This window comes from Peromyscus maniculatus, chromosome 18, assembly GCF_049852395.1.
Source record: "Peromyscus maniculatus bairdii isolate BWxNUB_F1_BW_parent chromosome 18, HU_Pman_BW_mat_3.1, whole genome shotgun sequence".
Taxonomy (NCBI): Eukaryota; Metazoa; Chordata; class Mammalia; order Rodentia; family Cricetidae; genus Peromyscus; species Peromyscus maniculatus.
The window spans coordinates 13,734,979-13,752,409 of record NC_134869.1 but is presented as its reverse complement, the minus strand read 5'-3'; the positions used below and the strand labels follow the sequence as shown (position 1 = coordinate 13,752,409).

The 17,431-nt window shown below is 38.2% G+C and overlaps 1 protein-coding gene across 4 annotated transcripts in view; it reads left to right on the top strand.

Annotated features, from left to right (window-relative positions):
* Positions 1-17,431, top strand: part of Chpt1 (choline phosphotransferase 1) — a 34,292-nt gene that overhangs the window by 16,410 nt on the left and 451 nt on the right. The window contains exons 3-8 of one of the 4 annotated variants that reach the window (XR_013045814.1): positions 1,084-1,225; positions 8,696-8,780; positions 10,181-10,312; positions 12,284-12,442; positions 12,825-12,950; positions 15,213-15,415. Coding sequence is in view for 2 of the 4 variants with exons in the window: in XM_076554591.1 (XP_076410706.1) it covers positions 1,084-1,225; positions 8,696-8,780; positions 10,181-10,312; positions 12,284-12,442; positions 12,825-12,950; positions 15,213-15,323 (755 nt within the window). In the remaining 2 variants the exon portion in view is untranslated. The remainder of the gene's footprint in view (positions 1-1,083; positions 1,226-8,695; positions 8,781-10,180; positions 10,313-12,283; positions 12,443-12,824; positions 12,951-15,212; positions 15,416-17,431) is intronic. The other 3 variants (XM_076554591.1, XR_013045815.1, XM_076554592.1) reach the window with 3 other exon arrangements.

Genomic DNA, 17,431 nt, shown 5'->3' with positions numbered 1-17,431 from the left:
AGGAATAATCCCACCCACCGCATAAAAGTTTGCCTATAAAGTGAACTATCCAAGATCCCAGAAGTGCAACTTCCTCACTAAAGCACCTACCCTTTGATGTGTTTTCCTGTTGTTTGTTTTGATGCTGAGGGTTGAAACTGGGGTCCTCTGCTTGCTAGACAGGTGGTCTACCACTGAGCACATCCCCAGGTCCACTTTACTTCTTGTTTTGACACAGGGTCTCACTAAGCTGTTCATGCCAGTCCTGAACTACTGTCCTTTTCCTAAGCATTTCTCTATCCTCCGTATGTAAATCACAAAAACAAACAGAACTCAATTTTGCATCATAAAAAAAGGATTCATTGTATTTTAATGCCAGGATTATGTCCCTTAAAACTGTATTTCTGCCGGGCGGTGGTGGCGCACACCTTTAATCCCAGCACTTGGGAGGCAGAGGCAGGCGGATCTTTGTGAGTTTGGAGGCCAGCCTGGTCTACAGTGCGAGATCCAGGAAAGGTGAAAAGCTACACAGAGAAACCCTGTCTCCAAAAAACCAAAAAACAAACAAACAAACAAAAAACCTGTATTTCTAAACAGGATACCTCAATATTTGGTGTCTTAGTTAGGGTTTTCATTTTTGTGAAGAGACACTATGACCACGGCAACTCTTATAAAGGAAAAACATTTAAAGGCTAGCTTACGATTTCAGAAGTTTAGTCCAGTGTCATGCAGGCAGACATGGTACTGGAGAAGGAATGAAGAGTGGAGAGGGAACTAGATTTTGATCCCACAGGCAACAGGAAGTGGTCTGGCACACTGGGCATGCTTGAGCATCTATGAGACCTCCACACACTTCCTGCAATAAGACCACACCCACTCCAGCAAAGCCACATCCTCTAATAGTGCCACTCCTTTGGGGACCATTTTCTTTCAAAGCACCATACTTGGTTTTCTTTATTTATTTTGGTGTCTCAAGACAGGGTTTGTTTCTCTGTGTATCCCTGGCTGTCCTGGAACTCACTCTGGACCAGGCTGGACTTGAACTCACAGAGATCCGCCTGCCTTTGCCTCCCGAGTGCTGAGATTATAAACTTTGTTTTTCAGTATTTATGGCCATTGGAGCTGCGGTTGCTGTCCGCCTGGGAACACATCCTGATTTGTTGTTTTTCTGCTCCTTTATCGGGATGTTCATGTTTTACTGTGCTCACTGGCAGACTTACGTCTCAGGGGTGCTGAGATTTGGAAGGTAAGCATTTTCTTTTTTTCTTTTTCTTTTTTCTTTTTTTTTTTTTTGGAGCTGAGGATCGAACCCAGGGCCTTGCACTTGCTAGGCAAGCGCTCTATCACTGAGCTAAATCCCCAACCCTGGTAAGCATTTTCTTAAGTTCTACATTTTAAAATACAACCAAATTCATTTTTATAATCTTTAGTGGCATCTGCCCACCTTAAAGAAGACAAGCTCTGTTCAGTAATTAAAACTCTTCTAATTGGCCAGGCGGTCGTGGCAAACACCTTTAATCCCAGCACTCGGGAGGCAGAGCCAGGCGGATGGATCTCTTTGGGTTAGAGGCCAGCCTGGTCTACAGAGCACTGTCCAGGACAGGCTCCAAAACTACACAGAGAAACCCTGTCTCGAAAAACAAAACAAAACAAAAGACTCTTCTAATGTATTGGAATGTCCATCTGTGCTACACGCAGAGCTGTCTGGTATCCCGTGTGTTGTAGTTACATTATTTGACAACATTTTTTTCTTCTAACTTTCTCAGACTTCCTAGTTCAAGGTTAGGATAGAGTAAAATAAGTACCCAAACAATATATAGTACCTAAATCTAAATACTATTTGGCCATAAAATAATATGATGTTGAATGGAAGGATTGTTGTTGTTGCTGAGTTTAAGGAATTTTAAACAAAACAAAAAATTCCTTTGATACGGTTTTATATGTAACCCTGACTGGCCTGGAATTAACTGTGTGGACCAGGCTGGCTTCACACTCAGAGATCCAATTGCCTCTACTAAGTGCTGGGATTAAAGGATGTGCCACCATGCCCAGAGAAGGATGATTTTTTCTTTTTGGTCAAATTATCATCTACCCAGATAGAGGGACCCCCTTGATCACAGTCACCAATAACAGATGATCTAGAGACTCAGCTGTGGGACACAGGGGAGCTCACATGAGAACATACCCTAAAGATGCCAGAGCTGCCCATTGCCCGTACATACGACTTGAGAGGCTCCTCCTGAGACACCAGAGAAGAGTGCAGACAGATGCTGCTCTCTCTGTCTGCTGAGGATTTGCTGATTTCACTCCTTCCCTTCTCAGAAACTTCATAATTTTGTCAAGTTTAATAATCCTTTCAGATTTTTTTCTTTTTCTTTCTTTTTTGTTTTTGTTTTTGTTTTTGTTTTTGAGACAGGGTTTTTCTGTGTAGTTTTGGTGCCTGTCCTGGATCTCGCTCTATAGACCAGGCTGGCCTTGAACTCACAGAGATCCTCCTGGCTCTGCCTCCCGAGTGCGGGGAGTAAAGGCGTGCGCCACTATCGCCTGCAGATTTTTTTTCTGGTCTCGAGAATTATAACAGGGTCAGAGATGCGTCTCAGTTGGTAAAGTGCTTGGCGTGTAAACAGGAAGACCTGCGTTCATCCTCCAGCACCCACACAGTAAAAAGCGGGGCATGGTGGCAGTGCTGGCCTTCTCAGGGCTGGGGAGCAGCCGTGAGAAGATGCCTGGGGCTGACATAATTTTAGTTAAAAGCTTGTGGTGAAGTTCAGTTCTCATACTGAATGTAAAGTAAAGAATGCTCTTTACTTCCATCTGACGAAAGTTCATTCTATAATGTCTACCCACTTTTCTAGCTGCTTCTGGTCCCTAGTTAAAACCCTTAAGAGTTACGGATAGATCACATATAATTCTATTATTGTTATTGAAATATTGCCACACAGATAATGAGTCATAAGTGCTGTATGTAAGAGTGTTGACGCTAAGGTCGTTTTTCTAGGATCGTTAACTGTTCCGATACAAAGAAAAAACTCAAAACAGAAGAACAGCACGAAATAATTTATAGGTTGTGTAACACATGAGGTCTTTAGCAAACGTTAGTATTTCTCCTTCTTAGTGAGTTTACCTTTGTAGCCGTTTCTCCAGGTAGTCTGGAAGTTCGGGTTTGCTTGCCATTGATGTTGCGAATACTGAATGTTATTATTCACATTTTTCTTTTATTTGTGTGTTAAGAGTAAGTCCTTTTATTCTTTTAATTGCACCCCAAATAACACAGTTGAGAAATTTTCTTCCATATCATTTTTTAAAACTGAATCCCTACATTTATTATATTTGCTAAGAAATTATCATTCCTCTCGTATCTAAGCAGAGATGTGAAGTAGGAAGAGAGATATAAAAATTTGGAATTCAGGGGAAAAGATGCAGATTGGAGATACGGATTTAGCATGTAAGGGGATAGCCTTAAGTAGAGAGAAAATTATTCAGAAGATATAAAGTTGCAATAAAATTCTGGAACTAGCGTTTTAAGATATGAATGAAGAATGCTCCAGAACAGACTGCTTAAGCCGTTTTCTACTCATAACCCCTTTACTCCTGAGAAATGACTATGTGTAATATGGATATATGTAGGCTTATAAAATGGGTAATCAAACACTGACTGGTAACAAATCATAAGGAATTTTATTATAAAACAGCTACATAAAAATTTATGATTTATTACAAAGAAAAGCAGTGGGATTGTAGAGATGGCTCAGACCTGGGTTTGGTTCCCATGACCACTCACAGCTGTCTGCAACTCCAGTTCCAGGGGATCAGCGCCCTCCACAGGCACCAGGCATGCAAGCGGTGCACAGACACGCATGCAGACAAGACACCGAGACATAAAGTAAAATAGTAAAGACAAAAGCAGATTAGCATTCTAAAGAGTTAGATGTGCTCATTTATTTTTACCTAAAGAATAAATCTTGACTGAATATTTGATACTGAAGGACATAGAGCATCTTAAACATTTTCAGAGTCAATCATTTATTTGTTTTGTTTTTTGTTTTTTTTTTGTCATTTTACATAAATACATAATACAAAATGCCAGAAGTATATTTAAGGCCATATACAAATGACTGGTGTGCTGGTCTGAGTAACAATAGCCCCTAAGGCTCTCAAACTGGAATGCTTGGTCATCAAGGAGTGGCACTGTTTGAAGAGATTAGGAGGTGTGGCCTTGTTGGAGGAAGTGAATCACTAGGGGTAGACATTTGGGTTTCAAATGCTCAAGCCAGGCCCAGTGTCTCTTGCTGTTGCCTCCTGATCTGAATGTAAAACTCACAGCTACCTCTCCAGCACCATGTCTGCCTGTGTGATGCCATGCCCTGCCATTGTGATAATGGACTAAAACTCTGAACCTGTAAGTGAGCCCCAATTAAGTGTTTTCCTTTGTAAAACTTGCCCTGGTCATGGTGTCTCTTCATAGTAATAGAACGTTGGCTAATACAGAAGTTGGTACTAGGAGTGGGGTGTTGCTGTGACAGGCCTGAACATGTTGCTTGTTGGTAGAATGGCGGACTTTGGGAGTTTGGATTAGGAAAGCAGCTGAATGTTTTAAGTGGGACTTAATGGACTGTATTAGTAGTAGCAGGGAAGACCATGCCGAGAGCAATGTAGATTATAATGGCCTGGCCAAAGAGGTTTCAGAGAAGAATATTAATAAGTGGCCTAGAGATAGTTCTTGTGATGTTTTGGTGAAGAATGTAGCTGCTTTTTTGCCCATGTCTAAAGAGTCTATCTGAGGCTAAATTGAAGAGTTTTGGATTAATGGCATTGGCAGGGATTTCAAAACAGCTTAGTATTGACTGTGTTGCTTGGTTATTAGTGGTCATTTGTATGCAAATCTATAACAAAAAGGAGCAAGCTGAGCAAGGAAAAATATAAAATGCACAGTTTGAGGAGAGAAGGGGCACCAGGGAGTACAATCGAGCTAAGTTCAGTGCTTGCTTAACGAGATAAAAAATTTGAAGAAATGTCTGATGCTAAATGGAATAAAGGGATTGGTGATTTCAGGGCAAGGCCTCACCCGGCTAAGTTTCCAACTTGTGAAAGAAATTTTTTAAAAAAGCTTAGGGCCAGTCATGGTGGTACGAGCCTTAATCCCAGCACTGGGGAGGCAGAGACAGGTGGATCTCAATGCCAGCCTGGTCTACAGATCCAGTTTCAAGACAGCCAAGCTTAGGCAGTGAAGGAAACCATCACAAAGAGAAAGCTGGTGAAGATGTAAATTGAACTAAGGGCCATGCTCCAGCCCCAGAAAGCAGAACTTGGCAGCTTCAGCCACTTGGTCCTGGCTTTAGAGTCAAGGATACAAGAAAAGGGTTGTAGAATCTTCTTCCGTGGCTAAGGGAAGCTGCAGAGACTAGAGGTGTTTCTGTGTGGAGGCTCAGAGAGGTCAGTGCATGAAATCTCTGAAGGTGGAGCCTGGATTGTGTTGGAGACCCCACGATGTTGAAGATGCCCGAGTTGTCGGATACTTGCCAAGGAGAGCTGCTAACAGGGAGTGGAACCACTCGAGAGAAGTGTGTTTTACAGTCAGTAAAGCTGAAAGGAGTTGGAGATCTGAAAAGCATTTTGACATCAGACATGGAGATGCAGAGTTTGGAGTTTGCCCAGCTGGTTTTAGGTGTCGCTTTGGTTCAGTATTTCTGCTTGTTTCCTTTCCTCCTTTGTGAAATGGTAATGTATATCCTGTGCCCTTGTATGTTGGAAGTATGTGATCTGCTTTTTTATTTTAATTTTATAGGGGGTTACAGTTAAAAGATTGTCATGAGTCTCAGAAGAGACTTTGAACTTTGGACTTAAACAGTTTTGAGACTATACAGACTATGGGGACTTCTGGAGTTGAACTTAAATGCATTTTTGCATTATGGTGACTCCAAGCCTGTGGGGGTCAGGAGTGGACTATGGTTTGAATAAGAATACCCCCATAGGCTCACAGATGTGAATGTTTGGTCACCAGGGAGTGGCACTGTTTGAAGGGATTAGGAGGAGGTGTGGCCTTGTTGGAGTAGGTGTGGTCTCTGGAGGAAGTGAGTCACTGGGTGTGGCTTTGGGGTTTCAAATGCTCAAGTCAAGCCCAGTGTTTCTCTCTTGCTGCTGCCTGCCAATCCTGATGTCAAACTCTCAACTCCTGCCCTCTCCAGCACTGTGTCTGCCTACGTACTTGCCATGCTTCCCACTAAGATGATAATGGACTAAACCTCTGAAACTCTAAACCAGCCCCAATTAAATGTTTTTCTTTGTAAGATTTACTATGATATGGTGTCTCTCTACAGCAATAGAAAATTGACTAAGACAACTGAAAATCCTTTCATAATCCTAAACCAAGCTTCATCTAATGCCCTTTTGAGAGACTCAAGTCAGTAACTCAAACAGAAATGTTTAAAGTCATATATTCCAACACAACACAGTCATTGATTTGATACTTACATGTTGAGAAATGATTAGAACAAACTATTGCCTATTTTTTGTAATTAAACTGCTTGTGTTTCTATAAAAGCAGGAAACGTCCTATGTGCAATAAAAAGTACTGCGATTTATAATGTACAGAAGTCCTGAATCTGAACCAAGGCATTCAGGTGGTGTCTATTAGTACCATGTGGCATGTGCAGCGCCATGTGTGCATGTTGGGGTTCAGAACCAAGGCTTCAGTGGCACCCTGGGTGAGCACAGCAGAAATACCCAAGAGTCATCAGTTGTTGATTTTGAATTATTTGTTGCAGAACTTCCAGAAGCTTTATACTATTGCCGATTTTTTTTCAGCAGCCCCATGTGGGTTTGCAACCATAGTTGAGAAGCTGAGTTCTAGAAGGGAGCCTGAGAAGAGACCTAGCAAGGTCAAAATGTCACAGCAGAACACAGAATCAAAATCCAGCAAAGCCAAAAAGATAAAAAACAAAAAAACAAACAAACAAAAAAAAACAACAAACAAACAAAACAAAACAAAAAATCCAGCAAAGCAGTTCAAAAAGGAGAGAATGAGCCTCATCTTAAATATTGTAAACAGGTTATGTAAGATAATTGCTAAAATTGAATCGTTGAGTAATGGAAAGTCACTTGGGGATGTAGCTCAGTGCCTAGCGTGTGTAAGGACGTGGATTCAGTCCCCCACACTGGGAAACAATCCATTTGTTTAAGTGATTTCAGTAGAGTATTGGGGCCAAAGGCTGGACTACAGTGCGATAAAGAGTGTGCATCTACAGAGGGAGAGATTACCAGGGTGGACTAGTCTCTCAGTCCTGAACTTCTTCCTGAGAACAGGGAGGGTTCTACAGTTTGGAGCACATACCAGAGGGACTCAGGTTGCTTGGTTAGTGCCTTTGTTTGAGAGAAATTGAAACATGTCTATATATGAGGCAAAAATACATCTGTAGAAACCAAAAAGCTATGGCATTGGTAACTTAATAAGGAAAGCTGTTAGAATTCTGTCTACTTCATAAGTGAAATTAACTTAAAGGTATAAGAATTTGCCTTAGGTGAGGCTGGAGAGATGGTTCAGCAGTTAAGAGCACTGGCTGTTCTTCCAGAGGACTCAGGTTGGTTTCCAGCACCTGCTTGGCAGTTCACAACCATTTGTAACTCTACTTCCAAGGGACCTGACACTCTTCTGGCCTTCATGGGCACAAGGCATACATATGGTGCATATTATGAAGGCAAAACACCCGTACACATAAAATAAAATAAATTAAAACAAATGGGACAGACAAGATGGTTTAGTGGGTAAAGGTGATTGCTGCCAAGCCTGATGACCTGGGTTTGATTCCTGGGACGTACGTGGTAGACAGAACCGACTTCCTCAGGTTGTTTTCTGATTTCCATGGCACATACACTACACTACACACCTGCACCTACACCTACACAGACACACACACACACATTAAATAATTGGATTAAAAATGTAATTAAAAAAGTGAACCCTGATCACCAAGAAGAGGAGGAGGAGGAGGAAGAATTTGCCTTAGGACTGGGGACGTGGCTCAGTGGGTAAAGGGCTTGTTGCACAAGTATGAGGGTGTGAGTTCAAATCCCAGGTCCCACATAAAGCCAGGCACAGCAGCAGCTGTCTGTAGTCACAGTACTTCCATCGCTAGACGGGAGGTGAAGAGAGGAGAACCCCAGAAACCTGCAGGCTCTCTAGCCTGGCATGTGCAGCAGCAGATAACAGAGAGACTGGTTTCCAACAGGATGCAAGGTGAGGCCCAATGCCTAAGGTTGTCCTATGACCTCCACATGCTCCTACACTTATGTGTCATACTTACCAATAACAACAGCAATAATAATAATTTTCCTTAAGTCATAATGATTATTTATGTATTTTATGAGTCTTTTGTGATTTTTAAGACTAACACTTCTTTTGAAAAATTCAAACCACACAAGTACATCAAGTAGAGAATAAGTCTCTTGTTTCTGTAGTTTCAGTAACTCCTTGCAATCTGATACATGTTACACGGTAATTTTTGTCTGCCTATACTGGTATTTACCTGTGTGAGAACAAATGTTCTTTTCTACCTAGCACAGTCAGCTGATACAGAATTTAGTGATGGGCGTAAAAAACTGAAAACCAACAGGTCTATATGATTTCTTTACATCTGTGCCATAGAGTGTGTGATAACTCAGTTCATGTTCAAGAACTTTGTTTACAGACACTTACCTGCTCTTTGTTCTTCCTCTGTAGAGTGGATGTAACTGAGATTCAGGTAGCTTTAGTGATCATCTTTATATTGTCTACATTTGGAGGAGCAACAATGTGGGACTATACGGTAAATCTAAATGTTTAAATTTACATTTAAGTGCTTTTTATGTACATAGGAAGATAGATCGTTGCCTGTCTTTAGAAATCCTTGGAGTTATAGTTAATTCATTCTCTTTTGTAAGCTTTCTTTCATTTGATAATATTAATATCCTATATGCTCTATTTACATGACTTTTTTTCTGTAATGAATGTTTTATTGCATAGAAAATGTCCCTATTTTCCTAGTACAAAAGAGAAAAAAAATCTATTGAAACTACCTTTCCTAGGGCAAAATTTATCACATAAAACAAATATTTTTAAAACAATTAGTAAAATATATTTGAAATTTGTCCCTAAATATCCTCTACCTCAATGCATATACATCATGCATACATACACACACACATACACACACACATACACACACACATACACACACACACACACACACACACACACACACACACACATTTTTAAAAATCAAGTCTTACTTAAAAACAATGGGAAGGTTCCCTGTGGCACTTAACTATTTCAGATCTTCAGTTACTTCACACCTGCAAGCTCAGACACAGACTTTCAGCGTACTCTCAAGTAGTCATACTTTCCTCAAGACATTCTGACTCCTTCCCATCTGAACCATACAATCAAGGATAGTCCACTGTTGAACTGAATCCACTGGATGCTGAACGTGGACCAAGAAGCAGCTGACAGTTCTAGTCACTAAGTCAGGTGTGGGTGGCTTCAGTTTGTAACTGAAGCTTAAATTTGTTTCATTCAGGGTATTTCGGCAATAGCATGAGGAAAAAACACACCTTGGTCTCACAAACTATGATACTTGACTGCTTTCTACATTTAGTTGTTAACCTATAATGTCCATAGATTTTGGTATCATCTCTCGAAGTCTATTTTCAAAATACACTAGCTATAGCACCTAGCAATTCATTGTTACTGTTTTTAAATCCTTTGCTGCCTTTGGAAGTTGTCTTGAGCAACAGTTGACCAACAGGTAAATATATTGCTGGAGGTTTAATCCTGGATATTTTAACTACACAGTTTTTTGCATGCACACACGGTATTCATCACATGTAGAGTGCAGACCGCTGGATCTGTCTTTTCTGTGATGCTGCCTTTTAGGAGCTGCTGAATTGCAGTGAACTATCCTTTTTCATGTTTAAGTCAGATAAGGCTTGTGAAACGAACTATTTGAGTATGATCCTCTACACAGACTGAACTGATTTGTTGATTCGTTTTTTTCAGTTAGTAAAGCAATCCTAGAAAAGTTCCATCCAGTTCTTATTGAAGAAGCTGAGGTTTGATTTTGCGAAAAAGGATAGCCTATTGTACACCACCAGGTCATGTTTCTTTCTATTTAGTAGGGAGAGAAACTCAATTTTCTTAATGATTTGTTTGTTTCCTCTACCCCTAAAGATACCTATTCTAGAAATAAAACTGAAGATCTTTCCAGTTCTTGGAGTAGTAGGTGGAGCAATATTTTCCTGTTCAAATTATTTCCATGTGATCCTCCATGGTGGTGTTGGCAAGAATGGATCTACTATTGCAGTAAGACATTGTTTTCATCATCTTTCAATATTAATATATAATAAATTTTCATTATAAAAGATATCCAAATACCTCAAACTCAAGAATGGAGAAAGAAACCAGTTACCTTGAAGAGTTCATTTTAGACACATAACACAAAAGCATTTAAAAAAACAGCTTAGAGCCGGGCGGTGGTGGCTCATGCCTTTAATCCCAGCACTCAGGAGGCAGAGCCAGGCGGATCTCTGTGAGTTCGAGGCCAGCCTGGGTACCAAGTGAGTTCCAGGAAAGGCGCAAAGCTACACAGAGAAACCCTGTCTTGGAAAAAAACCAAAAAAAAAAAAGCTTAGATTTAAAGCATTTTTCTTTCTTGTAGTGTTTTATTTTTGCACATAATAACCATAGTCATCATCAGTGCCGTTCATTTTCTTTCATTTTGTGCCTGGATCAAGCCAGCATCAAGGAGATTGGAGCATGGGATCTTGATTGAATGATAGGAAAGGTGCCAAAGGTCAAAGGTTTCATAGATGGGAGAATTTATTACTTATAAATTTGTATTGACATTTTACTGAAATTTACTTAAAGGTACTCTAATGATTTTGATTTAAATTTTAACCTCAATTCTTGAGTACATATGCCTGTCTTTGTGTTCTTTATATTTGCTTATGCTATCATAATTTGTAGATTTATTCGTATTTGTTTTAAAAAGTCAGTATTTTTTTTCTATTTAAAAATATTTTTATTTTATCACTTTTTTCTTTTTCTTTTTTTATTTTATAATTTAATTTAATTTTACATATCAGTCACGGATTCCCTTGTTCTCCCCCCTCTACCCCCCCCAGCCCCCCCCATTCCCATCTCCTCTAGGGCAAAGACTCCCCTGGGGATTCAGTTCAACCTGGTAGTCCAGGCAGGTCCAGTCCCCTCCTCCCATGCTGAGCCAAGTGTCCCTGTATAAGCCCCAGGTTCCAAACAGCCAACTCATACACTGAGGATAGGTCCCGGTCCCACTGCCTGGATGCCTCCCAAACAGATCAAGCTAATCAACTGTCTTACTTATCCAGAGGGCCTGATCCATTTGGGGGCTCCTCAGCTATTGGTTCATAGTTCATGTGTTTCCATTCGTTTGAAAAAGTCAGTACTTTTAAGGAAAATAAAGATAGAACTTCAGATACTTTTAAATAAATGTGATATCTCCATTTTTAAAAAGTCTAATAATATCTTCAAGATAGTTGACCATAAGAAGATAGTACTTATTCAAGTGATGACATTTTATAACAAAACTATTAGAATGGCTTTTAAGAATTACTTTAAACTGTTGCATTCTATGACTCAAAAATTTCTGTCCTTAAAGGATTTATTGACTTAAAACAAGGTTTCATTTTTTGTTTGTTTTCTTGAGGCAGGGTCTCTCTATGTAACCCTGGAAGTCCAGAAACTTGCTGTGTAGACCAGACCAACTTCACACTTACCAGCTAGAACAAGATTTAATTACCAAGAGAGACACAGTATTTTTAGTTACAGGAATTCTCATTTTCCCATCACTTGTAAATTGGCTCTCAAGACAGTTTCAAAAGTCTCCCATAATTGATTCTTAAATTTTAATGTATCATTTATAATTCAAAAGCAAATTATAAAATTCATTTAAATGTGCAGATTCTGATCTGCTTATAAAGACTCATGTTTTGGTTTTCTCTGCTAACCTTTGAGAATTTATTGGTGCTTTTCAACATGGTTTTTGTGAAACATTATGATCTGCTGTTATATATCTTTTTTCTGTATTCACAGATCTACATTTATTATCAGTCATACTTTATACTACCTTTTGATGACATTAATTTTCATTTTTGAAGAAATTAAGAACAAAGTTTCAAAATAAAATTTTTAGTCTAGAATCCTTATAATAAAACAGAAAATGACAATGTTTGCCATGTAATATAACATGTGCAGTGTTAAAATGTGGTGATTAAGTATTTTGCTTTTATCCCTTAGGGTACCAGTGTCTTGTCACCTGGACTCCACATAGGATTAATCATTATATTGGCAATAATGATCTATAAAAAGTCTGCAACAAATGTGTTTGAAAAACACCCTTGCCTTTATACCTTAATGTTCGGATGTGTCTTTGCTAAAGTTGCACAAAAATTGGTGGTAAGTTTTTTTATGATTCATGATATATAAATAGTATAGCCTTCTACAAAGCTGGAAACAATTTCTTACAAAATGTTGGTTTTCCTTTGCAACAAATAGCTGTTTGTGTTCCAGGTAAAACTATGAGTTAATAGTATAGTCAATTCCTTTGTTCCTCAGTAATAGTCAAGTATAACTTTCTGATGTCAAGGAACTTAAATATTAGGACTTTTAATAAGCTATCTGCTCATGAACTTGAGATGTACATTCAATATTCCTTTATCAAATATGAAATGAAGTAGACTTGTCTTAATAGTGAATTAATGTCATAAATGTGTCCTGAAAATTAGAGCAAAAACATTTAAAACTTAATAGTGAAATTATTTTATTTGCATTTTTATAGATAGCTCACATGACGAAAAGTGAACTCTATCTTCAAGATACTGTCTTTGTTGGTCCGGGTCTTTTGTTTTTAGACCAATACTTTAATAATTTTGTAGATGAATATGTTGTTCTATGGATAGCAATGGTAAGTACATTTGAGCTTTTTTTCTTTTTTTTAAGATTTATTTATTTATTATGTGTACAGCATGTATGACTGCAGGCCAGAAGAGGGCACCAGATCTAATTACAGATGGCTGTGAGCCATCCATGTGGTTGCTGGGAATTGAACTCAGGACCTCTGGAAGAGCAGTCAGTGCTCTTAACCTCTGAGCTATCTCTCCAGCCCACATTTGAGCTTTTAATATGCCGGCTCAAAGTTTAAGAACCATTTTCAATGAGACTATATATTTATGTATGATATATAGTCAGTATCTCTGTATGTTTTAATTTAATTTACTTTTTTTTAAAAAGATTTATTTATTATGTATATACAGCATGTATGACTGCAGGCCAGAAGAGGGCACCAGATCTAATTACAGATGGCTGTGAGCCATCCATGTGGTTGCTGGGAATTGAACTCAGGACCTCTGGAAGAACAGCCAGTGCTCTTAACCTCTGAGCCATCTTTAATTTACTTTTAATCTATGAATCATTTTATACTATGTGTAGAAGTAGAAGTGATTGGCGTATCTGAGAAGTCAGGCTTCCAACAACCTAGATCATGGAAATTCAGCTGTGTACCTAAAGATAACTCTTTTCTCTCCCCCAAATCAGAACAGACATTTAAAAAAACATTCCACTTTGCCCACGACTTTCCAACTTTACTTAGGCTTATTAAAGTTATCCTCAGCTTCTATCAGGTAACAAACCAATTGGATGGGTTTGGTGTTAGCACTTAGTGTTGGAGAAACAGAACAGATATAACATGTCTCAGGATAAGATTTGAAGACTAGCTTATGTTTGAGGTAAGCAACCTTGAATATGGCCAGAACCTCCCCCAAAAATGGGGGGAAAAAAATCAAACACCTATTTTTTGTTGTTTTGGTTTTTTGAGACAGGGTTTCTCTGTGTAGCCCTGGCTCTTCTAGAACTCGCTCTGTAGACCAGGCTGGCCTCAAACTCAAGAGATCCACATGCCCCTGCCTCCAAAGTGCTAGGATCAAAAGTGTGCACCACCACCATCTAGCTAAAGCGCCTATTTGTAATAGTAATTGGCCTGATTTACACCAACAATAGAGCAGTCTGATGAACTGAAAATGTTAATTTTTTTTATTTAAAAACACTATGTGAAAGACAATTTAGATACACAAAACATGGGTCAAACAGAACATCTATGGTCCATGGTATCTTTAGGGGAAAGCTTTCTGAAGGATAGATAGTATTTGACTTTTTAATTTCTAGGCAGTATCATAGACCTTTTCATCTTTTAATACAGCGGAACTTGATGTATGCTTCCCTTGACTAGTTTCCTTTCTAGGCCTTTTAGGTTCTTAAATATCAAAGGAATAAAAATATGTCAACAACCCATTCTAATAGGAAATCCGTGGCTTCATTGAATGGCATAAAGTTGGGAGAGTGTAGAGTCAGAAGATAGTGTGTTGGAATATTAATTTAGGATGTGTTACATTTGTTTATGCTGTGGAATATTTGCTTAATGACGCAAAGATGTGTCACATTTATTTAAATTAAATTAACCTGCAGTCAGGAGGCTGAATCAGCAATTAGCTGATAGGAAATGGTAGGGAGGAACCATGTGTAGCTAGGGTTCTTAAGTGGGGGCGGAGCAGAAGGATGCTGGTTTTTGGGGAGAAGGAGAGGTTAGCTAGCAGAATTTCACTCAGCCTTTAAATCCTGAGTCCTTTAGAGGGGTAGGGATTTAGATAGTTTCCTTTAGTGGCCTTCAGAGGGCAGTACCTGAGGGAACAGAATTCCCGTAGTAGCTGCTGCCCTTTTGGTCTAACCACTGCTGGTAGCTGCAGATTAGGACAGCGGTTGCTTAAAGGGCAGCCACTGAAATTATATGAAAAACAACTTAAGTTCTTCTACTTTAGAGCATTTGTACTTTAGTCTTTTTACCTATGTTTCAATTTCTGTAATACCCAGAATATCTAGACATTGTGGCACAAGCCTGTAATCCCAGTACTTGGGAAACTGAGGCAAGAGAGGTGACATGAGTTAAATGCCAGCCTGGGCTAATGACTAAAAGGCCAACCAGGACTATATAGCAAGACTCTGTTTAAAAAAAAAAAAGCAACCCACTAAGGATGTAAGATTTAAGTATGAGAGTTATAAAGAGTACTCTAAAATACAGTATTTTCAGTTAGCAAGTTGGGGCTGATATAAAAATTGTATTTTTAGAAAAGATGAACCATAACCCATTTTATATTTTCTTTTTTTGCTTCCAAAGGTCATTTCTTCATTTGATATGATGATATACTTTAGTTCTTTGTGCCTGCAAATTTCAAGACACCTTCATCTAAAAATCTTCAAGACTTCATATCAACAAGCACCTGAACAGGTTCACAAGCATATTGACTGACTAGTAGCCCAAGGAAAAGAGGAGGAGCAGTTAGGGGACCTATGTGTGAAGGAAATCCCCCTATGCAGGAGGCTAGTATATTATCTATAAGGTTATGTTTAAATGTAAAACATAAATCTAGTAGTTTCCATTATGTCTGTCAGTAATGAATCCCTTTTGTCATTAACGTATTTTATCACTGACATCAGTATAATATAATGTCTGTATTAGAAACAAGAACAAAAAATTAATGTGAATACCAAGGACGGTAAGAAATTGAACCCCAATAATTTAAATAAGCACTGTGTCTACAATATACCTATCAGACTTGGGGTTTTGACTGCCAAAGGATTAAACAAATATTCAGAACTTAAAAATAGTTCTAGCCTTCTTGGCAGTGACCTTTGATTGATGCAAGTTGAAAAGTGAGCTCAAATACTAAGTATATAACAATAATACTATAATTGAGTCAAGTGATACACTGAGAAATATTTTTATATAACAGCCATTGTTTAAAAGAGGTATGCTAATTATAGAAAGATATACTTGAGTCTACTATCTAGAATTTAAAACAGTGGTTATGGGAATTTTGTTCTAATTTGTACTTGGTAAAAGGAATCTGTTGTATCAGTTGGGCATAATGTGAACCTTTGAGTGTAACCTTGTGCCTTAGTAGTCCAAGTAAAAAAATTCACTTCCATGAAAAAAATGGACCTTAAGTCCCCAAAGGAAGACAAAAAGTAGCTAAAATAATTGACAGGAAATTAGTAACTTAGAAAAAAACAAGTGTCAGTTATTCAACACTAAACATATTAGGTACTACTGACTTTTTTCTATTCTAGTTGAAAAATGCTTTAAGATTTTCTTTATAAAATACTAGAATTATCTTAACACTCTTCAGACCTTATGACCCATATGACCTTATTTCTAATTTCACACAAAAGTTCCATAGGCTATATGCCATATGATGAAATAATCAAATACACATGTACTTTAAGTATTCCAAGCAAGAAAAGGAGATTTTTAAGTATATATTTCTCAAAAGGTTAAAAATATGTGAATACAGAGAAAACCCTCTGAAGTACTTACTTTGCCTCTTTACTGCCTGGTAAACTTCTGAAAGATCTTAAAAGTTTGAATGATTCTTAAGGTTTATATTCCATGTTGCAGACATAGCTAAGTGGAAGAATGAATGCTTAGCATGGGTGAGGCCCTGGCTTGATCCACCAGCAACACCATGTGCCCACCCCCCAAAAAAGTATTTATAAAGAATTGAACTGTCCTTTTAATGTCAAAGCTAATGGTAGAAGGATAATTGCTTCCTAGAAGATAAAAAGATAGTGTTATATAGACTGTTTAAAAGGGTGGGTTATGAACAAAAAGAGATTGTTGCTTTCCTTCAAATGGGATGTTTTGTTGTTCTGAATGATTCATTGAAGGCAGTTTCAGCAAAACTAGTAAGTTTAACTGACTTCAAAGAAATGTTGAAGCAATTCAACATGTATGAAATTGAGTTTAAGTTTCTCTGTATAAATGCCTATTTTAAAAGTTACAAAGTTGAAGTTTGGAAATGAATGCGAAATCAAGCTTCAGTATATTTACTGAATGTTACAATGGAAAAGGCAACTAGGTAATTCATATTTGAAAACAGATATGAAATACTTAGACCATAAATAACTTTAGCTGTGTTTGTGGTAATGCTCTTAATCATTACTAAGGGCATGTGTCATTTAAGTACAGACCAGCCCAATTAAATGGTATCTTGTTGACCTTGAAATATTATGAAATATTCATGAATATATGTATTAAAAACTAATACTTATATTTTCAGGTGTATTAATGATTTTATAGCATTTATAATTTATTCCAAGACACACTAAAGTTCTTTTTAATAAACTGTATAGTAGATTCGTTTTTTAGAATTGGTGATCTATTGTTTTAGTAAACATAAAGATGTACACATAAAACAGATTCTGTGGGTTTTTTTCCTTAAAGGAGAACAGTGTAAGCCAGGAGTAGTGGCATGCACTTGTTCCTGCTACTTGAGAGGCTGAGGTATAAGGATCACTTACTCCCAAAAGTTTGAGACTAAGCTGGGCAAGAGGGTT